The sequence below is a fragment of the Lolium rigidum genome, chromosome 5, assembly GCF_022539505.1.
Source record: "Lolium rigidum isolate FL_2022 chromosome 5, APGP_CSIRO_Lrig_0.1, whole genome shotgun sequence".
Lineage (NCBI taxonomy): Eukaryota > Viridiplantae > Streptophyta > Magnoliopsida > Poales > Poaceae > Lolium > Lolium rigidum.
Window position 1 is genome coordinate 263043650 of NC_061512.1, and position 26534 is coordinate 263070183.

The 26534-nt window shown below is 47.2% G+C and overlaps 1 protein-coding gene across 6 annotated transcripts; it reads right to left on the reverse strand.

The window, feature by feature from the left end:
- Positions 1–19662: 19662 nt before the first annotated feature.
- On the reverse strand, positions 19663–26362 carry LOC124652079 (protein indeterminate-domain 5, chloroplastic-like). 6 transcript variants are annotated; one of them, XM_047191102.1, is made up of 4 exons: positions 26259–26362; positions 25378–25692; positions 24898–25297; positions 19663–21111 (listed from the first exon to the last, which is right to left on the reverse strand). In XM_047191102.1, exons 2-4 carry the CDS (start codon positions 25511–25513, stop codon positions 20055–20057), a joined length of 1593 nt encoding a protein of 530 aa, XP_047047058.1. In that variant the 5' UTR covers positions 25514–25692; positions 26259–26362; the 3' UTR covers positions 19663–20054. The 6 variants fall into 6 exon arrangements, with proteins under 6 accessions (XP_047047058.1, XP_047047055.1, XP_047047056.1 ...); XM_047191099.1 differs by lacking the exon at positions 26259–26362 and adding an exon at positions 25970–26190; XM_047191100.1 differs by lacking the exon at positions 26259–26362 and adding an exon at positions 25920–26190.
- Between the last annotated feature and the right edge of the window lie 172 nt (positions 26363–26534).

Here is a 26534-nt window from a genome sequence, read left to right on the forward strand (position 1 = left end):
TGCTCGAGGTTGAGGAGGTTGCGGCCGAGGCGGCGGTGGAGGCGCCCGTGGCCGCGGCCGTGGCGGCGGATGAGGAGCCCGGCCCATAAGGCCGTGGCGGCAGTGGGGAGGCGCCGAGCCATAAGGCCGTGGCGGCGGTGGGGAGGCGCCCAAGGCCGTGGCGGCGGTGGAGGAGGCGCCGCCGAGTCCAGGAGCGCATGTCGAAGGGCTTCATCGGCGGACGAGCCGGGCGGCATGACAGGCGGTGGCGTAGCGGGGCAACGGCGGCCGCACGAGCGCGTCGTACTCGGAGACGAGGAGGCCGAGCTTGGCCATCTCGTCGTCCGTCATGTTGTCGGGGAACTCGAGTTCCGGCCCTCCGCCATGGCTCGCTGCCATTCGTGGAAGACGAGGCCGACGTAGTCCTCGCTGTCGTCCTTCACCTCCTCGCTATGGTACGCGAGCGCCTCGATGTAGTCGTCGTCGTCGTCGTACACGGCGTAGGCTTCGTCGTCGTCGTCCTCGTCGTCGCGGTCGTTGTGCTGCGGCTGCTCACGTCGCGTCGGCGCCTGCTGACGACGCGTCGGCGCCTGCTGACGACGAGCCGGCGGTGCAGGCCGAAGGGATAATCCTCGCCGCCCATGAAGCCAGCCCTTCGTCCGCTGTCCGTCTCCGTGGACAGGTACGTACGCCAACTCTCCGAGTCGATGGCGTACGCCGGATCGGCGCGGAGGTCCGCCGGCGGATATCGCCTCCTCGCGCCGGATCTCCTTGGTCCGCTCGGGCTCGCGCGCAGTGCATCGGAGGGATGGGCACCCGGCGGCAGCCGAGCCGCCGGCCGCCGGCAGCCGCACGCCGGACCAGGCGTCGCACGGCACCCATTTGCCGTGCATGAGCCTCCCCACCGTGACGGGGAGCGCCACCTTCTTGCTGCCGCTGCCGGAGGCCTCGAAGTCGTTCTTCTTCCCCATGGCGCAGCGGCGGTTGTGGTGCGAGTGGAGCGGTGGGCGAAGGAGCAACGCGGCCGCTGGACTTTGAAGGGCGGCCGCGCACGGGATACGATGCCATTGAAGGCGCCGCGAAGCCCAGCCGCCGCCCGCCGGTGCACGCGCGGAACGGGAAGCCGCGGCATTCATGGCGAAGGCTGCGGCGCGTACGCGGAGGCGCCGACCGCGGAAGCGATGGCCGCGGAAGCGATGCCCTCCATGCGGGCTCGCCGCCGGGCGGGCCCGGTGGAGACCGCAGCGGACACTTTGCGCGTCCGCGCAGCGTCCACCGAGACGCAAACCTGGCGTATATTTGGGCCAGGTTTGCGTCTCCGCGGACGGCCCGGTCACTTTGCGTCGTGCCGCTGGAGAGGGTGCCAGACACATTTACGACCAAAGCGGACGCTGAGCGACCGTTTGCGTCGCGCCGCTGGAGATGCCCTTAGAGCATCTCCAGCCGTGTCCCCCAAACCATCCCCAAATTGCGCCGGATTGAGCGTTTGAGGGACGTGTTTCGTTCGTGCCGCGTTTGGAGGACGTCGCTTCCCAGCCGCGTCCCCTAAACGCCGCCCCCAAACATTTTTTTTTTGTTTTTTGCATTTTTATTTCAATAAAGAGAAGAAATATTCCACAAACTAATACATAATTGAGTAGTGGTTTACACGAAGACATAATTTGGAACATGGTTTTGCACAAACTAATACATAGCTTGAACCATGGTTGACATAAATATAAAATATTGCAAAAGAACTAAACCTAACTAGGCCGGGCATCGAAGGTTTCGTGTGTTCGTTGCCAAGAAAGAACACTCGAGGGCACACCCAGTCAACCAAACTGGAAAATCCAGCTGGTGAGGGTGCCCCTATTGGTTCTTCCGAGGAAGAACAACCAGAAACCTTCGTGCATATATTCGTTGCCAAGAAACAACACTCTTTAGTCATCGTCCTCGTCGGTGTTGTCGCCGTGGTAGTTCCGGCGGCAACGCGTCTCGTCGAACACCTTGACTCTCATGTCCCTGTCGCCAAAGTAGGAGAACAGGAGGACGAAGCCGGCTTCGAGGAAGTGGTAGCGTGCAAACTTCTCCCAGCCGATGTGGAGGTACATCTTGCTGCGCGCGTCGTAGATCATGTCGACGATCCACCGACAGCAGCCGCAGCCGTCCTCCCGCGGATGCAGCGAGCGCGAGCGCTCGTCGCCGGCGACGTAGTCGGCGAAGGAGTCAGGCAGCCTCTGGATGCCGTGCGGGTCGCCCATGAGGACGACGATGAACTCGAACATCACGGCCCCCTCCTCATCCTGCATGCCCGACGATGAGGACAACGATGGCGTCGCAGGCGACGGCGAGCGTGTAGCTCTGCCGCGGCCGTGGCCACGACCAAGATCACGGTCGCGAGCTCGGCCTCCTCCTCTACCAACCATGGCGGCGACTCTTGAGATGGTGGCGGCTATTGTTAGGGAGAGATGCGCTAGGGTTTCTGTGTGAGAGGGACGATGAGAGGCGGCCCTTTTTATAGGCCGGAGGGAGGCGGGGGAGCGGTGGCGCTCATTAACGCTGGAACGAGAGCTAGGCGCGATGAGACGCTTCGCTGCGCCTTTGTGGGAACTGCACCGTCACTGCACGGCAATAACTTCCGTCGCGAGGTAGGCGACGGTTAGGTTGAAATTCAATGTGTCGCTGATGAGTCAGCCCCACCACTCCTGGCCTCGCTTTTCGGTGTGTCCGGCGTCCCTGGTGCATCCCCTGCGGGGCGGGGACGGGCTCAGGGCGCCGGACACCGTATCGGGGTGCGCCGGACAAAAACTGGGGGACGCGGCTGGGAACGTTTTTTTGTCCAGCGTTTTTTTGGGGGACGATTTGGGGGATGATGTCTACGGGAGCTTCTATTCTTGTAGACAGTGTTGGGCCTCCAAGAGCAGAGGTTTGTAGAACAGCAGCAAGTTTCCCTTAAGTGGATACCCAAGGTTTATCGAACTCGTGGAGGAAGAGGTCAAAGATATCCCTCTCATGCAACCCCGCAACCACAAAGCAAGAAGTCTCTTGTGTCCCCAACACACCTAATAGGTGCACTAGTTCGGCGAAGAGATAGTGAAATACAGGTGGTATGAATAAGTAGTAGCAACGGCACCGGAAAAGTGCTTTGCCCAGGACGAGTAATCAAGCAGTAGTAACGCGAGCGTAGTAACGCAAGTAAAACAATGAAACAAGCAGCGATAGCGATATTTAGGAACAAGGCCTAGGGATTACACTTTCACTAGTGGACACTCTCAACATTGATCACATAACAGAATAGATAAATGCATACTCTACACTCTTGTTGGATGATGAACACATTGCGTAGGATTACACGAACCCTCAATGCCGGAGTTAACAAGCTCCACAATAATGCTCATATTTTAGTAACCTTTAGTGTAAGATAGATCAAAAGACTAAACCAAGTACTAGCATAGCATGCACACTTGTCACCTTCATGCATATGTAGGAGGAATAGATCACATCAATATTATCATAGCAATAGTTAACTTCGCAATCTACAAGAGATCATGATCATAGCATAAACCAAGTACTAACACGGTGCACACACTGTCACCTTTGCACACATGCAGGAGGAATAAAACTACTTTAATAACATTGCTAGAGTAGCACATAGATAAATTGTGATATAAACACATTGCAATCATAAAGAGATATAAATAAGCACCTCGCTATGCCATTCAACAGTGAATAAGTATTCTGTGAAATATAGCCTAAGAGACCCACACAGTGCACACACTGTCACCTTTACACACGTGGGACAAGGAGTCTCCGAAGATCACATAAGTAAAACTCACTTGACTAGCATAATGACATCTAGATTACAAGAATCATCATATGAATCTCAATCATGTAAGGCAGCTCATGAGATTATTGTATTGAAGCACATAGGAGAGAGATGAACCACATAGCTACCGGTACAGCCCCGAGCCTCGATGGAGAACTACTCCCTCCTCATGGGAGCAGCAGCGGTGATGAAGATGGCGGTGGAGATGGCAGCGGTGTCGATGGAGAAGCCTTCCGGGGCACTTCCCCGCTCCGGCAGGGTGCCGGAACGGAGACTCCTGTCCCCGGATCTTGGCTTCGCGATGGCGGCGGCTCGGAAGGTTTTCCGTATCGTGGTTTTTCGCATCGGGGGTTTCGCGACGGAGGCTTTAAGTAGGCGGAAGGGCAGAGTCGGGGGCCAGACGAGGGGGCCACACCATAGGGCGGCGCGGGCCCCCCTGGGCCGCGCCGCCTTGTGGTGTCGCCACCTCGTTGCCCCACTTCGTATGTTCTTCGGTCTTCTGGAAGCTCCGTGGAAAAATAGGCCCCTGGGTCTTCGTTTCGTCCAATTCCGAGAATATTTCGTTACTAGGATTTCTGAAACCAAAAACAGCAGAAACAGGAACTAGCACTTCGGCATCTTGTTAATAGGTTAGTTCCAGAAAATGCACGAATATGACATAAAGTGTGCATAAAACATGTAGGTATCATCAATAATATGGCATAGAACACAAGAAATTATCGATACGTCGGAGACGTATCAGCATCCCTAAGCTTAGTTCTGCTCGTCCCGAGCAGGTAAAACGATAACAAAGATAATTTCTGGAGTGACATGCCATCATAAACCTGATCATATTGTAAACATATGTAATGAATGCAGCGATCAAAACAATGGTAATGACATGAGTAAACAAGTGAATCATAAAGCAAAGACTTTTCATGAATAGTACTTTCAAGACAAGCATCAATAAGTCTTGCATAAGAGTTAACTCATAAAGCAATAATTCAAAGTAGAGGCATTGAAGCAACACAAAGGAAGATGAAGTTTCAGCGGTTGCTTTCAACTTATAACATATATATCTCATGGATAATTGTCAATGCAAAGTAATATAACAAATGCAATAAGCAAGTATGTAAGAATCAATGCACAGTTCACACAAATGTTTGCTTCTTGAGGTGGAGAGAGATAGGTGAACTGACTCAACATAAAAGTAAAAAGAATGGTCCTTCAAAGAGGAAAGCATCGATTGCTATATTTGTGCTAGAGCTTTGATTTTGAAAACATAAAGAGAGCATAAAAATAAAGTTTTGAGAGGTGTATGTTGTTGTCAACGAATGGTAGCGGGTACTCTAACCCCCTTGCCGGACAAACCTTCAAAGAGCGGCTCCCATTTTATTTTATTTTTGGATGGCACTCCTTCCAACCTTTCTTTCACAAACCATGGCTAACCGAATCCTCGGGTGCCCGCCAACAATCTCATACCATGAAGGAGTGCCTTTTTATTTTAGTTTTATTATGATGACACTCCTCCCAACCTTTGCTTACACAAGCCATGGCTAACCGAATCCTTCGGGTGCCGTCCAACAATCACATACCATGGAGGAGTGTCTATTTTTGTTAATTAATTTGGGACTGGGAATCCCATTGCCAGCTCTTTTTGCAAAATTATTGGATAAGCGGATGAAGCCACTAGTCCATTGGTGAAAGTTGCCCAACAAGATTGAAAGATAAACACCACATACTTCCTCATGAGCTATAAAACATTGACACAAATCAGAGGTGATAAATTTTGAATTGTTTAAAGGTAGCACTCAAGCAATTTACTTTGGAATGGCAGGAAATACCATGTAGTAGGTAGGTATGGTGGACACAAATGACATAGTGGTTGGCTCAAGTATTTGGATGCATGAGAAGTATTCCCTCTCGATACAAGGTTTAGGCTAGCAAGGTTATTTGAAACAAACACAAGTATGAACTAGTACAGCAAAACTCACATAAAAGACATATTACAAGGATTATAAGACTATACATCGTCTTCCTTGTTGTTCAAACACCTTACTAGAAATTATCTAGACCTTAGAGAGACCAATTATGCAAACCAAATTTTAGCATGCTCTATGTATTTCTTCATTAATGGGTGCAAAGCATATGATGCAAGAGCTTAAACATGAACACAACAATTGCCAAGTATCACATTACCCAAGACATTATAGCAAATTACTACATGTATCATTTTCCAATTCCAACCATATAACAATTTAACGAAGAGGAAACTTCGCCATGAATATTATGAGCTAAGAACACATGTGTTCATATGAACCAGCGGAGCGTGTCTCTCTCCCACACAAGCATGATGTATTCCAATTTATTCAAACACAAACAAAAATATAAACAAACAAACAGACGCTCCAAGTAAAGTACATAAAATGTGACCGAATAAAAATATAGTTTCAAGAGAAGGAACCTGATAATTTGTCGATGAAGAAGGGGATGCCTTGGGCATCCCCAAGCTTAGACGCTTGAGTCTTCTTGAAATATGCAGGGGTGAACCACCGGGGCATCCCCAAGCTTAGAGCTTTCACTCTCCTTGATCATAGTATATCATCCTCCTCTCTTGACCCTTGAAAACTTCTTCCACACCAAACTTTAAGCAAACTCATTAGAGGGTTAGTGCATAATCAAAAACTCACATGTTCAGAGGTGACACAATCATTCTTAACACTTCTGGACATTGCTCAAAGCTACTGGAAGGTAATGGAACAAAGAAATCCACCCAACACAGCGAAAGAAGCAATGCGAAATAAAAGGCAGAATCTGTCAAAAACAGAACAGTCCGTAAAGACGAATTTTAAAATGGCACCAGACTTGCTCAAATGGAAAAACTCAAAACTAATGAAAGTTGCGTACATATCTGGGGATCACTCACGTAAATTGGCATAATTTTCTGAGTTACCTACAGAGAATTAGACCCAGATTCGTGACAGACAGCAATGCTGTTTCTGCGCAGCAATCCAAATCTAGCATCAACTTTACCATAAAGACTTTACTTGGCACAAAAACATGATAAGGATAGGTTGCTACAGTAGTAAACAACTTCCAAGATACAAATATAAAACAAAGTACTGTAGCAAAATAACACATGGGTTATCTCCCAAGAAGTTCTTTCTTTATAGCCATTAAGATGGGCTCAGCAGTTTTAATGATGCACTCGCAAGAGATAGTATTTGAAGCAAAAGAGAGCATCAAGAAGCAAATTCAAAACACATTTAAGTCTAACATGCTTCCTATGCATAGGAATCTTGTAAATAAACAAGTTCATGAAGAGCAAAGTAACAAGCATAGGAAGATAAAACAAGTGTAGCTTCAAAAATTTCAGCACATAGAGAGGCATTTTAGTAACATGAAAATTTCTACAACCATATTTTCCTCTCTCATAATAACTTTCAGTAGCATCATGAGCAAACTCAACAATATAACCATCACATAAAGCTTTCTTATCATGAGTCTCATGCATAAAATTATTACTCTCCACATAAGCATAATCAATTTTATTAGTAATAGCGGGAGCAAATTCAACAAAGTAACTATCATTATTATTCTCTTCAAGTGTAGGAGGCATAGTATAATCACAATAAAATTTACTCTCCATAGTAGGTTGTACCAAAAGACCACTATTATAATCATCATAAATAGGAGGCAAAGTATCATCAAAGAAAATTTTCTCCTCAATGCTTGGGGGACTAAAAAGATCATGAAAACCAGCTTCCCCAAGCTTAGAACTTTCTACATTATTATCAAAATGGTGTTCAAAGCGTTCATACTAATATTACTACCAGCATGCAAATAAGATTTCATAGGTTTTTTAATTTTCGCATCAAACAATCCATGTTTTAAATCAGGAAATAGAATAAGAAGCTCATTGTTGTCCATTATGCCAAACTAGTGTAAACAAGAAACAAAAAGATGCAATTGCAGGATCTAAAGGAAATAGCTTCGAGCACAAACACAATGGCGCCGTGAAAAGTATCATGTACCGGAACCGGAGTATGAGTGCCTTTTTACCTTTCCTCCCCGGCAACGGCGCCAAAAAAGTGCTTGGCGCGTAGTTGACGAGGGAGGAAAAGTGCTTAGTTGCCGGGCTTGCCAATGTGTGAGTGCCGTTTACCTTCCCTCCCCGGCAACGGCGCCAGAAAAGTGCTTGATGTCTACGGGAGCTTCTATTCTTGTAGACGGTGTTGGGCCTCCAAGACCGGAGGTTTGTAGAACGGCAGCAAGTTTCCCTTAAGTGGATACCCAAGGTTTATCGAACTCAGGGAGGAAGAGGTCAAAGATATCCCTCTCATGCAACCCTGCAACCACAAAGCAAGAAGTCTCTTGTGTCCCCAACACACCTAATAGGTGCACTAGTTCGGCGAAGAGATAGTGAAATACAGGTGGTATGAATAAGTAGTAGCAACGGCACCGAGAAAAGTGCTTTGCCCGGGACGAGTAATCAAGCAGTAGTAACGCAGCAGTAGTAACGCAATAAAACGAGAAACAAGCAGCGATAGCGATATTTAGGAACAAGGCCTAGGGATTACACTTTCACTAGTGGACACTCTCAACATTGATCACATAACAGAATAGATAAATGCATACTCTACACTCTTGTTGGATGATGAACACATTGCGTAGGATTACACGAACCCTCAATGCCGGAGTTAACAAGCTCCACAATAATGCTCATATTTTAGTAACCTTTAGTGTAAGATAGATCAAAAGACTAAACCAAGTACTAGCATAGCATGCACACCTGTCACCTTCATGCATATGTAGGAGGAATAGATCACATCAATATTATCATAGCAATAGTTAACTTCGCAATCTACAAGAGATCATGATCATAGCATAAACCAAGTACTAACACGGTGCACACACTCGTCACCTTTGCACACATGCGGGAGGAATAAAACTACTTTAATAACATTGCTAGAGTAGCACATAGATAAATTGTGATACAAACACATTGCAATCATAAAGAGATATAAATAAGCACCTCACTATGCCATTCAACAGAGTGAATAAGTATTCTGTGAAATATAGCCTAAGAGACCCACACGGTGCACACACTGTCACCTTTACACACGTGGGACAAGGAGTCTCCGGAGATCACATAAGTAAAACTCACTTGACTAGCATAATGACATCTAGATTACAAGAATCATCATATGAATCTCAATCATGTAAGGCAGCTCATGAGATTATTGTATTGAAGCACATAGGAGAGAGATGAACCACATAGCTACCGGTACAGCCCCGAGCCTCGATGGAGAACTACTCCCTCCTCATGGGAGCAGCAGCGGTGATGAAGATGGCGGTGGAGATGGCAGCGGTGTCGATGGAGAAGCCTTCCGGGGGCACTTCCCCGCTCCGGCAGGGTGCCGAAACAGAGACTCCTGTCCCCCAGATCTTGGCTTCGCGATGGCGGCGGCTCTGGAAGGTTTTCCGTATCGTGGTTTTTCGCATCAGGGGTTTCGCGACGGAGGCTTTAAGTAGGCGGAAGGGCAGAGTCGGGGGCCAGACGAGGGGGCCACACCATAGGGCGGCGCGGGCCCCCCCTGGGCCGCGCCGCCTTGTGGTGTCGCCACCTCGTGGCCCCACTTCGTATGTTCTTCGGTCTTCTGGAAGCTCCGTGGAAAAATAGGCCCCCGGGTCTTCGTTTCGTCCAATTCGAGAATATTTCGTTACTAGGATTTCTGAAACCAAAAACAGCGAGAAAACGAGAACCGGCACTTCGGCATCTTGTTAATAGGTTAGTTCCAGAAAATGCACGAATATGACATAAAGTGTGCATAAAACATGTAGGTATCATCAATAATATGGCATAGAACACAAGAAATTATCGATACGTCGGAGACGTATCAGGGGACGCGACTGGAGATTCTCTTAGAAACGGGCTGCGTTACTGCTCTGACGCTGCTAAAAGTTGTCCCGGGCCAGGCCCAATAGGAACCCGGAGGACGTCAATGGTGCGAAAAACGAAAATGGTGCGCGTGGGAGATCGACCGAGATGGCGGAGAAACCAAAATCGTCGGTTGGGTTTCGCGGCGGAGCTAGTGTCACTATGTCTATCCATTCACCTCCTAGCAAAACATCCGCTGATTCCGTCAACTCTGGCACGGGAAGGTCGGTCTTGTCCATCGCAACAACGCGCTGGTATCCTTCATCTCCGTCCCGGGCTCTGCGGGCGAGCTCTTTTTCTTCTACGAACCCGACTACTTACCTTCGTGCGCAATGGCAGAGGTACACCACCGTCTCCTCCCCTACTTCCTATCTTGCTCCCTGTTTTCCCCCACCGTACTCACCTTGAAGTATGGATACCATCTGCCGTTGTTTCGTATCTTGCTCCAGGTTTGCCCCCACCGTTAGGGGATAGCCCGTACAGTAGATTTAGTAAACACTCATGTTAGATCTAATTGAAAAGGTCGACTGGATGAATTTGATCCATCAGGCAGCAACACTGGTAGCTGTGATTCAGGTCTAGATCCTCCTCCTTCACAAAAGTCCAGTTAGGTAAGCTACTTATCCGATAGTGACTTATGGTCATATGCCTCTCTGAGATAAGGAGATGATTTTCAATCTGAACTAAATCCACAACTCGAACGATGTAGTGGTTGTCCAGATGTTTCAGATGAAAATATTCCCCTTCTATAAACTTGTAAAGAGGTTTAGGCAGAGAAGACTATTGCAAGATAGCATCGACACCTTTGTGAAAGAGTAAGTTTCTATGTTCCTTCATGTTGTTGGCCATAACCAGAATTTCAGAGTAAACCACAACACATTCAGGAGATCCATAGAGACGGTTTCTGCTATTTCAGCCAAGTCCTTTATGCAATTGGGGAGCTCGGGTAATAGATGACCAAGCCACCTTCTGGTGAAACACAGGAAACAACGGCAAATGGTATCCATACTTCAAGGTGACACAAATATTGCTTTGTCATTTGTTCAGAATACCACAATGCACAAAAGCATGTTTCTTTGTTCTTATCATGACTATTTGTTTTTGTCATTGGAGGAATGTATTGGCACAATTGATGGTACTCATGTAACTGTTAGAGTGCCAAAATACAATCAACAACATACAGAGGAAGAAAGCGCTACGCTAGCTAGAATGTGCTTGCTTTTGTTGATTTTGATCTCAAGTTCACATATGTGCTAGCTTGTTGGGAAGGATCATGCCATCATGCAAGCATTACTACTGACAACATGTCTAGACCTGATGGGATACATCTACCTGATGGTAACTTCTACCTAGAAGATACTGGCTATGGTTGTCGGCCTGGGATTCTACCATCCTTCACGAAAACCATATATCACCTGAACGTGTTCTCTCCAAGGAACTGACCGAAGAATGCGGATGAGTTGTTAAATCTAAAACAATCTAACCTCACAGTCACCATCGAGAGGGCTTTTGTTGCATTAAAAAAAGGTCCAAAATACTTGACCAGAAGCCATGCCACCCTTTTCCCACTCAAGTTAAGCTTGTTCTTGTATGTTGCATCCTTCACAATTGCATTCTAGGGTGTGGTATCAATGACCATGTCCCATATGAGCTTGAAGTTACTCCTGATGAAGTTGAGGGTGGCCATGGTGTTGAGCACAACCACACCCAAGCTTGGAAAAACAAGAGAAATGAGTGGGCTCAAGCATTGTGGACACGCAGAAATGAAGTGCACGATTGAGAAGGAAAAAATAAGAAGAATAATGATAAGGGGTGGCCCGATCTTCTCAGTAAGCAACGGTGGTGATGATGATCACGAGGTGATGGCAGCGGAGAAACACGACGATGAGGTGATTGATAACTTGTATGACGCAACGAGATCTCTCGATTGGTCCCTGTCGCCAATGCAACAGCTCTCAACCCTGCAAGATATTCGCAACTCCACACACTTGCGCACGTAGTCGCCGACCACGAAGCGGTAAGTTGCAACCGTCTAATTCCCAATGGAACAACGAGATCACACAAGACTTTTTCAGGATCTACACAATATCAAGCAATATGGTGTAGGGATTCAATAGTTTTGCTAGAGCAAACAACTAAGAACTAGGGTTTATCTTAAACGTGGTCTAAAACAGCTAGGGGGCGTCCTGGGCACTTATATAGGTGTCCGGGATGAGTTCTCAGTCGAAAAGATACAAGAATAACCGACCCGAATAGATCCGGTCGAGACGGACTCGGACCGGTCCGGTCCGGAATCCGGTCAACCGGGCCGTGGACCGGGCGGGCCGGTCTCGTGGTCCGGTCAATCGGGCGGCAACCGGAAACTTCGCAACTTTCCGGTTGTTGCCCGGTACGATGCTTCATATCCGGTTGGCGGCCGGTTGGCGACCGGTCAACCGGGCCTCGTGACCGGGCTGGCCGGTCAGGGGTCCGGTCGGACCGGGTGCTGGACCGGCCTGGACGTCGTCTTCTCCTCTCGCGCATTCCTCCCGCTCCTCCCTCGCGCGTCCATGAGATATCTTCATGTCCAGCTCCTTGTCCAACTTCACATCCATCTTCACGTCCAGCTGCTCCTCTCCTCCTCGTGCGATGCTTGTCTCCTCTTCATACCTGATGATACATAAGTAATAGGACTTAGGTAGTATAAAGTTCTCATCAATCAAGGTATCGTTTAGGAACAAGTTCACCTGTTGTTTAAGTAGCTTCGCACGAGCTCGTGTCATTGGTCCAATCCCGACTTCATTGGACTTGAGTTTCACGACGAGGTTCATCTTCGATTGGTGATGACGGAGGTAGTAGTGAGGTAGGGATGTCCTCATCATCTCCCCCCTTCAAAAGGCGTCGACCCCGACGCTCCAAGGTCTTCTCCGTCATATGGTGTCAAATCAGCAACATTGAAAGAATTACCGACACCAAACTCATCCTCTCGGAAGATCTATCGAGTATGCATTATCATTGATCTTGGCAAGCACTTTGTAAGGACCAAGCACCACGAGGCTTCAACTTAGACTTCCTCGGCTTCGGGAACCTATCCTTGCGAAAATGTACCCAGACCAAATCACCAGGCTTGAACAACATCTCCTTGCGCTTCTTATTCATCCTTGCAGCATTGCTCTTGCCTTTCTTCTCAATAAACTCTTTAGTCTTCACATGAATCTTCTTCACAAAATCTGCCCTCTTTGATGCCTCCATATTAACTCTCTCATGTATGGGTAAAGGCAACAAGTCAAGTGGAGTAATGGGTTTGAAACCATACACCACCTCAAAAGGACATAGCTCCGTGGTAGAATGCACCGCCCTGTTGTAAGCAAACTCCACATGCGGAAAACACCCTTCCCACTCCTTCAGGTTCTTCTTGATCATGGATCTCAACAGTTGTGACAATGTTCTATTCACCACTTCAGTTTGACCATCAGTTTGGGGATGACAAGTAGTGCTGAACAGCAGCTTCGTCCCCGGCTTTCTCCAAAGCGTCTTCCGAAGTAGCTCATAAACTTCACGTCACGATCGGAAACAATAGTCTTCGGAACTCCATGTAGACGTACAATCTCCCCGAAAAACAGGTTAGCAATATGCGACGCATCGTCGCTCTTGTGGCGAGCAATAAAGTGTGACATTTTAGAAAATCTGTCCACTACCACAAATATAGAATCATGGCCTCTTTTAGTACGCGGCAAACCCAACACAAAATCCATACTAATATCTTCCCAAGGTGTAGTAGGTGCCGGTAACGGAGTATACAAACCGTGAGGCTTCAGCTTGGACTTGGACTTGTTGCAAGTAATGCACCTCTTCACATACCTGTCCACATCCCGCCTCATCTTTGGCCAATAAAAATGATCGGCGAGCATGAGTAGCGTCTTCTCACGCCCAAAGTGACCCATCAAACCTCCAGCATGTGATTCCTGCAATAAGAGCAAATGCACAGATGATTCTGGAACACATAGTTTGTTAGCTCTAAACAAGAACCCATCATGTATGTGATATTTTTCCCATGCTTTACCAAGAGCACATAAACGATATGGTTCAGCAAAATCATGATCAGTAGCATACAAATCACATAGTATCTCTAAATCAGGAATTTTAACATCAAGTTGAGTTAATAGCATATTCTTCCTAGATAGAGCATCAGCAACAATATTATCTTTTCCCTTCTTATGCTTAATAATATATGGAAAAGACTCAATGAACTCAACCCACTTAGCTAGACGCTTATGCAAAGTAGATTGGGCTTTCGAGATATTTCAAAGCTTCATGATCAGAATGTATGATAAATTCTTTTGGCCACAAATAATGTTGCCAAACCTCAAGAACTCTAATTAAAGCATACAATTCTTTATCATATATTGGATAGTTCACCTTAGCACCGGAAAGTTTCTCGGAAAAATATGCAATTGGACGACCCTCTTGCATCAACACACCACCAATTCCAATACCACTAGCATCACATTCAATCTCAAATTGCTTATTGAAATCGGGAAGTGCAAGTAACGGTGCAGAAGTTAACAATCGTTTCGATTCATCAAAAGCATGATCTTGGGCAACGCCCCACTCAAATGCAACACCCTTTTTAGTCAATTCATTCAAAGGTGCAGCAATAGTAGAAAAATTGGGCAAAAACGGCGATAAAACCCAGCTAGACCATGAAAACTTCTTACTTGACTCACATTCATGGGAGTAGGCCAATTTTGAATAGCTTCAATTTTAGACACATCTACTTCTACTCCATGCTTAGAGACAACATAACCCAGAAATATGACCTTATCTTTGCAAAATGTGCACTTCTCAAGATTACCATAGAGTTTACTATCACGCAACACTTGCAAAACATGTCGAATATGTATAATATGATCAGATTCATTGCAGTCTGTAGATTAATATGTCATCAAAATACACAACCACGAACTTGCCAATAAAATCACGCAAAACATGGTTCATCGAGTCTCATGAAAGTGCTAGGTGCATTAGTTAAACCAAAAGGCATTACTAACCACTCATATAAACCAAATTTTGTTTTAAAGGCGGTTTTCCACTCATCCCCTTCTTTCATCCTAATTTGATGATAACCACTACGCAAATCAATTTTAGTGAAAACAACGAGCACCACTCAATTCATCTAGCATATCCTCTAAGCGGGGAATAGGATGACGATATCGAATAGTAATGTTGTTTATAGCTCTACAATCTACGCACATACGCCATGTACCATCTTTCTTAGGAACAAGAATAACAGGAACAACACAAGGACTAAGGCTTATGCGGATATAACCTTTGTCGAGTAGCGCTTGTACTTGCTTCTGTATCTCCTTCGTCTCTTCGGGGTTCGTTCTATATGGTGCCCGATTGGGTAGCGAAGCGTCGGGAATCAAGTCGATTTGATGCTCAATACCTCGCAATGGTGGAAGTCCTGCGGGTACCTCGTCCGGAAACACGTCGCCAAATTCCTGCAAAACATTAGAAACACCAATAGGAAGAGGGGTCATGTCGTTAGAAACCAAAACCGTACCCCCGTACAAGAGCACAAGAGGCATGGCTGTAGGATCCTCACTAAATTCTCTCATGTCTTCTTTGGTGGCTAATGAGACTAAGGAATTCACTCTCTCACTTTTCGTTATATCACTCACAACATTACAATTCTCTCGCCTATCTATCGAAGCATCCTCCAAGTTGACTTCAACTTTACGACGAGACTCATTGACAATTTGCTTGTGGTGTCATAGGCTGTAAATTAATTTTCTTGCCCTTGAACTCCAAGTGATATGTATTAGCACGGCCATTGTGTTGCACAGAACGGTCATAGAGCCAAGGCCGTCCCAATAGTAGGTGACACACCGTCATAGGAACAACATAAAAATCAATGCAATCCTTATATGGTCCAATAGCAAACTCAACACGCACCATGTGGTTTACCTTCATCTCACCATTGTCGCTCAACCACTGAATATAGTATGGATGTGGGTGCGATAGATACTTCAACTTCAGCTTGGTACATAACTCCTTGCTTGCTAAATTGCGGCAACTCCCGCCATCAATAATGACCTTGCAAGCCTTGTCAGGACCAACTAAAGCCTTTGTTTGGAACAAATTGCAGCGCTGAGTAGATGCACTAGGCAACACATTAAGAGCACGCTGCGACACAACAATGGTGCGAGCATCGGACGGATATGCATCTTCACCATCGGTGTCATAGTCATCATTGTCCGGAGCATTAGGATCAACATCATCTCCGAGTCTCGTATTCATTGTCCTCATTGATAACCATGACTTTGCGGTTAGGACAATCTCTCTTGAAGTGACCCTTGCCACCACATGTATGACAAACCATATCACGGTTACGCGCAGTAGACACATTAGAGCCACTCGTACTTGTCGCAGAATCGGACTTCTTTGTGTTAGACACATTGGAGACCGGTTTACTAGGCGGAGTAGAGTAAGGTGCGGAGCGCGTCGAAGGCGCCGGCGCCGAAGATGGTGCCGTGCGGGGTGTGAAACGCCCACCTCCTGTAGCTCGACCTTTGACCTTTGCTTCGTCGACCAAGCGTGATTCAGCTTCTCTTGCATGATGTAACAATTGATTCATATTGGTGTAGTTGTAGTGACGAACAATGCCTTTGATATCATACTTCAAACCGTTGAGGAATCGCTGCATTGTCATCTCAAGAGACTCACGGACACGGCCACGCTGCATAAGCATCTCCATCTCCATGTAGTATTCATCCACAGTCTTCACACCTTGTCTCAATAGAGTCAGCTTATCATATATATTCCACAAGTAATTTGTAGGCAAAAAGCGAGAAGTCATTGCCTCCTTCATGGCATGCCATGTGCGTATAGGCTGGTCACCATCCTCTTCGCGATTACGAACAAAAGCATCCCACCAACGCAAAGCGTAGCCATCAAACTCGGAGGAAGCAAGCTTGATCTTCCGGTCTTCAGTATAATGTGGATGTAAGCTCCACAACTTCTCAATCTTCAGCTCCCAAGTGAGGTATTCTTCAACGTCAGCTCCTCCTTCAAACTTGGGTATAGAAAACTTGGGTTTACCCAAGCCATCTTCCTCATCTTGTCCACGACCATTGCGGCCAAGTGGAGCCCAACCGCGAGGACGATTACCACGTGGCGCATCACGAGCATTGTGTGCATCATCTTGAAGCTCAGGATCTTCGTCATCGTCTTGTTGTTGTTGCGCGGTCAAATTCTCAACAGCTAAGCGCAAATCAGCAAGATTACGTTGTACATCCGTCATTTGATCTTGCATGGTAGTGACGGTCACATGAGTAGCATCCAGCTTTTGGGAAATCTCATCAATCTTCCGAGTAAGCACCTCATCCTGAGCGCGGAATTCACGTCGCATCTCATTACGAAGAGCCTCATACTCCCTCCATGTGATGATATCTGCAGCACTCTTGTTTTCCTGGTTAACAATTTTATGATCACTAGCAGACATCGTTAGTAGATTAGTGCACTAAATCAAAAATATATGGTGGTACTCTCACAACTCACTCAAAACTGATAAGAGAAGGAAATCTTACCGTTCCAAAGTAAATTAGTGTTGCTTACCACTTGTAGGAACAACTAGTGCACGGATGTAGCGAAGCGAATATCAAGGGTATAAGAACAAATCACACGACAAAGCAGGGTATATGTGGGGCTATAGGTAGGCTACCTATTTGCACCAATAACAAGCTCTAGCGCTGACCGTAGACAACCAATGATACTCACACAAGGCGATATAATGGGGCAATGCAACTATATGTGGGAAAGGTTGCAATGCACAAGAGAGACGCTAGCAAAGCTCAACGAGACAGACACAAGATTGCTCAACTACGGGTGCAGTAAAGTAAACTTAGGCCTTCACTTGATTCAACTAGCACATCACTTTTCTTTTTGGATTTTTCTTTTTGTAGAACACACGCAGCTATGTAGCTCCTTTTGCTTCTTTTCAATTTTCTCTTCTTTTTTTTGATTCAACTCCTTGATAACACGGCCAACAGAAATTGCAAAGCACCAAAACCCTAACGAGCAGCCTGTCGAGCGGTAAAACTAGTCTCTTCTGGGGAAGTTCCTAGTCACTTTATATCGAAAGGCTGTGTCTATGGTTGGGAACAAGCACACTGTATGCTATGTGGACTCGGAGTAACAAAACTGACTCACTATGAGAAACTAGATGATAGAGAAAACACAAACCCTAACAATACTAGATGGAAAGAAAAAGATACGCAAAAACAACTACGAAAAGCAACTAAAACTCGAAATTAGTGCAATCTAAGGCTATAGCAAACCCTAACCCTAATTTTTTTATGGCTTTTTACTGGATAGGAAAACACTCACAACTCAACTATGGGGTGGATTGTGGATGGCTTACCGAGGAAAACTGGAAATCTGATACCAAGATGATAAGGGGTGGCCCGATCTTCTCAGTAAGCAACGGTGGTGATGATGATCACGGGGTGATGGCAGCGGAGAAACACAACGATGAGGTGATTGATAACTTGTATGCCGCAACGAGATCTCTCGATTGGTCCCTGTCGCCAATGCAACAACTCTCAACCCTGCGAGATATTCGCAACTCCACACACTTGCGCACGTAGTCGCCGACCACGAAGCGGTAAGTTGCAACCGTCTAATTCCCAATGGAACAACATATCACACAAGACTTTTTCAGGATCTACACAATATTAAGCAATATGGTGTAGGGATTCAATAGTTTTGCTAGAGCAAACAACTAAGAACTAGGGTTTATCTTAAACGTGGTCTAAAACACCTAGGGGGGCGTCCTGGGCACTTATATAGGCGTCCGGGACGAGTTTTGGTCGAAAAGATACAAGAATAACCGACCCAGAATAGATCTGGTCGAGACAGACTCGGACTGGTCCGGTCTGGAATCCGGTCAACCGGGCTGTGGACCGGGCGGGCCGGTCTGTGGTCCGGTCAACCGGGCGGCAACCGGAAACTTCGCAACTTTCCGGTTGTTGCCCGGTACGATGCTTCATATCCGGTTGGCGGCCGGTTGGCGACCGGTCAACCGGGCTCGTGACCGGGCTGGCCGGTCGAGGTCCGGTCGGACCGGGTCTCGGACCGGCCTGGACGTCGTCTTCTCCTCTCGCGCATTCCTCCCGCTCCCCCCTCGCGCGTCCATGAGATATCTTCATGTCCAGCTCCTTGTCCAGCTTCACATCCATCTTCACGTCCAGCTGCTCCTCTCCTCCTCGTGCGATGCTTGTCTCCTCTTCATACCTGATGATACATAAGTAATAGGACTTAGGTAGTATAAAGTTCTCATCAATCAAGGTATCGTTTAGGAACAAGTTCACTCGTTGTTTAAGTAGCTTCGCACGAGCTCGTGTCATTGGTCCAATCCTGACTTCATTGGACTTGAGCTTCACAGCAGGTTCATCTTCAGTTGGTGATGACGGAGGTAGTAGTGAGGTAGGGATGTCCTCATCAAATAAGGTTGCCCTTGCCCTACCACCTTGATCGCCATTGATACTATTCCCCGATCTATACTGATAAACTACTATTCTTAGTAGTTAGGGCTGGATTTAAGTACCCGTAGTCGCAATGAACTGCTAGTCGCTATGTGTGATGAACTGGTAGTCACTGTGTAGTTGATTTCATTTCTAGACAATGTGTGTGATGTGGTGGTGTACTCTGTTACTGTCACCATTAAAGAGAAGAGGTCCCCGCAAAAACTCGATCGCCAAAAAAAGAGGTTACCACAAACATAGGTTACACACAACCAAACATACAATCTTGCATCGGCATATCGGTTTGTGCATACGTACGTGCGGCCAACAAATCATCAACATAAGAAATGAGCAAGTGTTGCTATCCGGGGTACCAAACAAAGTCGTTTTGCTCTGGCCATGCCCCTCAGGAGCTGAAAAGGGGACTCATGCAACCAATCACACCCAAGAACTGCAAATGGTCAAGTTTAAATTCCGTCTTACATGGCCTGTAATATGATGATGGATTCTCAGTTTGCATCAAGGGGAGACTGACCAAATGTACATACAACATGATAGAAAAACAGCTAATTGACAGTTTGTACGAACAGCAAAATTAAACTGAAGTTCTGGCCTCACAGGGTTATTGAACCGGCTACCTAACGCAGCTAGCTATGGCGCCAACATGAACACATGCATCAACTAATAACAGGCTGATAGATTATCCAAGAAATTAACCTTGTCCTCACTCCTGACTAGTCCTTGACGTCCTGATGTGATATGTTCCATGAAAATCTTCAAGATTTTTTTTTTTTTTTGCATGCATGCATGTTTTCTTGTTTTGTTTCTTGTCGATTCTTGCGGACTACTTCAGCTCGGCCGGGTCCAGCGAGCCGATGTGGAGCCCGGCAGCGCCACCGTGCCGCCGGGGCGGGCCCATGCCAGCGTGCACCACGCCACCGGGACCGACACCCAGGAAGTCCCTCGTGCTCAGCTTGCCGTCGTCGATGGGGAAGCCGCCGCCGCCGAACGCCACTGTGCCACCACCCGTAGTAGCAGGAGCGCCGCTCCCGTTCGCCAGGGAGTTCATAATGAGGTCATGGAACGACTGCCTCTCGCTCGCAGACGACGAAGACCCGCCTTCTCCGGCGCCACCCCTCATCCCAGGGCCACGCATCAGCCCGGCGCTCGCGTTGTGGCTGCTCGTCGTCGCGCCCATCTGCGCCGCTTTCTGCAGCAGCGCCGTCGCCGACATCTGCGGGAGTCCGCCGCCTGACTCAGACGAACCGAACAGCGAAGGGAAACCCCCACCACCGCCGCCGAGGAGGCTTCCATTGTTCTCGGCATTGACGTTGCCGTTTCCGGCGCTGCTGTTGAACTGGTTCTGGAACATGACACGCCCGTCCTGGCCGCCGCCGTTGCCCGAATAGAAGCCAAGGTTCAGGAGGTTGTTGTTACCGTTGCTTCCGCTTGCCTGGTGTTGGTCTGGAAGTTGCATCAGGCCGTGGAAGGCCGCGGTCGACTTGCCCTGGAGAAGAGAGCTCTGGTTGCCATGGGAGCGGTGGACGTCATCCTCGGCGAAGTCCTGGGCGGCGGCGGCGCCGAGGTAGTACGGAGAAGACGAGGCGGCCTGGGAGCGGAACATGGAGGATCCCGCGGACTGTGGCATGAGGTGCTGGTCGAACTGGCCGCCATTGCTGCCACCGCCAAGGTTGTGGATGTCCATGGCCGACGCTGAGGAGTGGTGGCCGGACTGGTCAGGAAAGCTGCCGACCGGCAGTTGTTGGGGCATGCCGGAGAGAGTGTTGAGGGCGCCCATGTTTCCGACGCCACCGTATAGGCTGGCGCCGATCGCCGGCAAGCGCGCGCTCTCCTGGGCCAGCGCGTCGCAGAAGGCGCGGTGGGTGATGAAGCTGTCCCTCCTGCACGCGTACGTGAAAAAATGTCAAAAACAATTTATTACGAACGGTCGGATGCTTAAATGTGATTTGCTTTGCTCGAGTGTGAATCACACTACAAATTTTCGAGAACACATAACGTGTACAATGATATGGGTGGTGTAAGTGATTTATAGTGGACAAATACAAACAGGGGCGAATATATGTTTCGAGCGATTTGAGATTTAGGCCTCGGTCCTGCGTTATCAAAAACACATAAGTGTACTGAAATGGGAGTGGTACGTGTAGGTAAAAACACATAAGTGTACAATGAAGTGGGAGTGGTGTAAGTGTTTTATAGCGGACCGATACAAACATGGGCTGATATATAGTGCGCTCTCCCCCCCTCTCTTCCTGCCGTGCACGGTATAACATTTACATGTATGCCTGTGTGCTGTATTTTCGTTATCAGCCTGGTAATGAAAATCGATCCCATTGGATCGCTTGGAAAAAATGGGCTGATATATAGTGGACTAATATAAACATGGTTCGTCGCTGTCGCTTAGGATTTAGATCCAGGGCCATGATTTCAAGAAACTCAGCCGAAACCTCCTTCATCAATATGAAAAATACTAGTTGAGTTGAGCTAGCCCGAGCCTTAGCCTGCCATTAGCCCCACCTCTGCATACATAAAACATATACTATATTTTTTGTGCATTCCCTAATGAAAAACATGCTCTCACTAGATCAATTGCACATCCTATGAAGTTATAACTTATTGAAAACCATATGCACAATTGAGAGATTAAAAAAGATAATTGACTAGTAGCAATGTATTGCATCAAAACTATCGTCCCACTGATTAATGGCGATCCGGATATAAGTTTACTAATTTATTGAGTGGAATCGCTCCGTGCCCGCATGTTATATATACCTCGAACCTAGCAAAACCCCAATTGTACCGAGTAATCACGCTTTGATGCCGTGTTGAATCAAAAGAATTGTTCCACTTATTAATTGTGCTTGTTATAAGTTTACTTATTTATTGAGTGGAATCGCCCGGCACTGCGTGCTATATATACCTCAAATGCAGCCAAATGCTAAATGCACTAAGTAATCACGCTTGAGGCAGGGAGGATATCTTTTTCGAGTTGGCAATATTAATTTCTGTTAACTGGTTTTTGTTATTTGTATCCAATGAAATTAAAAGCAAATCATAGGAAGATGCATGTAAAATTGGCAATGCCAAAATGTGGTGAGCAAGTTAAGCTATGCCAGATTGTTACATCAAAAGGATATAAAATGGCAATACTCCCTTTCTAATCATAGTTACTATATGCAATAAACATAGTGTAGTAAACACGTGCAAGACAAGACTAGCACACACTGTATGACATGCATCAAGACCAATAGCCATGCTATTAGTGTGAAAAAAACATGCTCTCACAAGATCAGTTGCACATCCGATCTACTTATCACCTCCTAACTTATTAAAATTCACACATACTATCAAGAGATGAAAAGGAGAATTGACTATTAGCAAAGAAAAATTGACATGACTAGTACTAATATATTGAAGCAACTTGCTCGTTCCTATTATTAATTACCATCGAATTATATGTTTACTTATTTATGGAGTGTAATCGCTCCACACCGTGAATCCAGCCAAAACGCTAAATGTACCGCTATATACACCGTGGACCCGGCCAAAACGCTAAATGTACTGAGTAATATGCTTGAGGCCAGGAGGAATCTTTTTCGAGCTACCAATATTAGTTCCTATTAAGTGGTTTTTGGAAAATGTATCCAATGAAATTAAAAGCAAAGCAGAGTTAGATGCATGTCAAATTAACAATGCCAAAATGTGTTAAGCAAGTTAAGCTACACTAGATTGTTTTGTCAAAAGGGCAATCAAACATCCTTTCTAATTATAGTGAATATATGTCATAAACATAGTGTCGATAACACGTCCAAGACAAGACTAGCACGAACATATGATATGCATCAAGACCTATAGCCATGCTATTAGATGGAAAAACATGCTCTCACAATATCCATACATACAATCGAGAGATTAAAAAAGACTAGTAGAATTTTTTTTGACATGAATACTAGCAATATATTGAATCAACTTGATTGTTCAAATTATTAATTGCCACCCAGTTACATGTTTACTTATTTATGGAGTGGAATATCTCCGCACCCACGTGCTATATACACCGCGGACCCGACCAAAACGCTAAATGTACTGAGTAATCAAGCTTGAGGCCAGGAGGAAATCTTGTTCAAGGTAGCAATATTAGTTCCTTTTAAGTGGTTTTTTCAGAAATGTATCCAACGAAATTAAAACCAAAGCAATGTTACATGCATGCCAAATTGACAATGCCAAAATGTGGTAAGCAAGTTAAGCTACACTAGATTGTTTCGTCAAAAGGATATAAAATGGCAATCAAACAACCTTTCTAATCATAGTGGCTATATGCCATAAACACACTGTATTAAACACATCCAAGACAAGAATAGCACACACATATGACATGCATCAAATCCTATAGCCATGCTATTAGTGTGGAAAAACATGCTCTCACAACTGACTAGTGGCATTTTTTTTGACATGACTAGTAGCAATGGATTGAATCAACTTGATTGTTCCAATTATTAATTGCTATCCAATCATACATTTACTTATTTATGGAGTGGAATCGCTGCGCACCCACGTGCTATATACACCGCTTACCCGGCCAAAACGCTAAATGTACCGAGTAATCATGCTTGAGGCCGGGAGGAAATCTTTTTCAGGCTAGCAATATTAATTTTTTAACTGTTTTTTGGAAAATGTATCCAACAAAATGAAAAGAAAAGCAAAGCTAGATGCATGACAATGAGAAAGTGTGGTAAAATTAGGCAAGGTTTCATGACCACATCAACCTAATCACAATCACTATAGGACATCAATCAATCAAGGATAAAACACATTCATGTAAGACAACACCAGCATGCAAATGTACATGACACATGCATCATCTAGAGCCTCGGCAGGCTAGCTTTGTGGCTAGCTAGTCGACCGGATGGTGCTGATTGATAGCTGAAAGCAGGCTATGCTAGGCATGGCCAGCAGTAGTACGTACTTGCCACTTTGGCAGTTGCCGTGCATCGTTCACATGAGAAGGCAAGGAAGCCTGCGTTGCTGCTACTGCTGCCATGGCTGGAGCCCTTGGTTGGATTGGTCGATTGGATGCAAGGAGGAGAGAGTGGCAGCGGCATGTCATCACGTGAACAGGTGGGGGATCCATCGGTCGGTCGATGCAGACGAGAGAGAGTGTGAGAAGAGTGCGGATTCCGAGGTGTAAAAAGGCGGAACTGCCGCCAGATGACCATGTCAGGACGTGTGAGTGTTTTAGCATATCTCTCCAGTCCCCTCCCGACAAGGGCGATTCACGTGGGAGCAGAGCCATCGATCCACTCTCTCTCTCTCAACATGCCCTTCTATCTCTCTCTCCATCCCTTCCATTCTCTCTCTATGGAATCCAATCCTACCGAAGCTAGCTGCTGCACACACTCACACGCCCATCCTTAGCTAGGTTCTACCAGCAGTAACAGCCCTAACCCTAGCTATCTATCCTACCATCACATCACCCATCAAATCGACTCCTCGTCAAAGTTTCATCATGACCCAATCATTCATCCACGCATAGCATATCCAAATCGGAAAAGCAAACAGTACATAACATATGAACCGTAATCTCGAATAAACTGAAAATGGAAGAAATATATTTCGCCAAGATTGAACTCGTCGATCGACCGATCGAAGATGGACACAAGCGTACGTACCTGGAGAAGAGGGTGCCGCAGTCGCAGCGGTACTCCCTTGTGCCGCAGGTCTTGGAGTGCGCCTTCCAGTCGGACTGCACAGCGTAGCGCTTGGCGCACTTATCGCACTTCCACTTCTTCTCGCCGTGCTTGCGGCAGTAGTGCTTCTTGATCCCGGTGAGGTCGCCGAGGGCCCTGGCCGGGTCGTGGTGCACGCAGGTCGGCTCCGGGCACAGGTACACGCGCCGCCGCAGCGCGTCCTTGGGGTTCTTCTGCTTCAGCTTCCATGGCAGGTTGTGGCCGCGGCGGTGCAGCTGCAGGTTCTGCTCCCGCTGGAACCCCTTGCCGCACACCTCGCACACGAACCGGTTCGTCGCCATCAGGGAGCGCGGCGACAGGGCGATCACCTCCGCGTCCGGATCTGAAGGTCGATCGATTGATCAGTCATCATACTACATAATCACCTAGGTTAAAGGAAGAAGAGATGGATGGATTTGTTACTTGGGTTGCCTGGCTGGTTGCGCTTCTTCTTGGGCGCCGGCGCGGCGGCAACGGGAGCGGGAGGCTGCGCGGGCACCATCGGCTGCATCTGCGCGTCGGAGAGGCCGAAGAAGGGAGCAGACGAGGCGGCGGCCATCGGTGGAATAGAACAATCAGCTACTCCTTCCAATTGCTTGTCGTTGGCTTCAAGTGAGCGCCGCCACCGAGCAGTCTTCCAGTCCTAGTGTGTCAGTGAGTCTAGAGAAGAACACAAGGCGACGACATGGGATTCGATTAATTGCAGCTACTGCTTGCTTCCGGCGGCGTCTTGTGGATCTACAAGACAAAGACAAGCAGGAGAGGATCGATGAGAACAGCTGCGCCCGTATGTACGTGAGAAAGAAAGACATAAATATGACCAGGATCTAGCTAGCAGCCTGCTAGCTGTGGTATTGAGGTAGCAACCATGTACAGGACAAAATCCAAACCATATACCATGCCATACCCCCTTGCGAGCAAGAGAACAAAGCAAGGGAGACGCCAAATCCACAGGTAACACTCACGCAACACTCGCAAACAAGCAACCCAAAGGAACACCGGTGGAAGCACGCACCGCGCCAAGGTAGGAGAAGACTCCGTGGAGAAAATGGCCCAAAACACACGCGCGCGCGAGAGAGAGAGAGAGAGAGGGAGCTGGAGAAATGGAGATTGGGGAAAGGCGGGCAGGCAGTCAAGGGTTGGAGGAAAACGAACCACACCAGCCCCTCAAAACAACAGGAGCAAGGAACCAAAGGAGCGATGGATAGACAGCAAGAGGCCGAGACCAGGGAAATATATAAAACGCCGCGTGATTTCGATAGGAGAATTTGAAGGTAGCGAGGACATGGAGCGAGGAACCCTACCCGGTTGTTGCTTTCCTCCCCGGCCGCTTCTCCTCGCCTTGGACTGGAGTCTACGATATCTGCTCGTCTGGTGCGGTGTGGGAGGATGGAGGGATGGAGTGGTTGCAATGGCCTGGCCTGGAGCTAATATATTGCCTCCCGGCGATGAGGACAGCGACGCCCACGCAGGAGGAGGAGCAAGGGTCGCGAGGTGCGCGCGGGAGTGGGTCCAAGGGTCGCGTGCACGGTCTCGCAGTTCGATTCTACCTGACGCATGCGTCTAGCTAGGTTCACCAG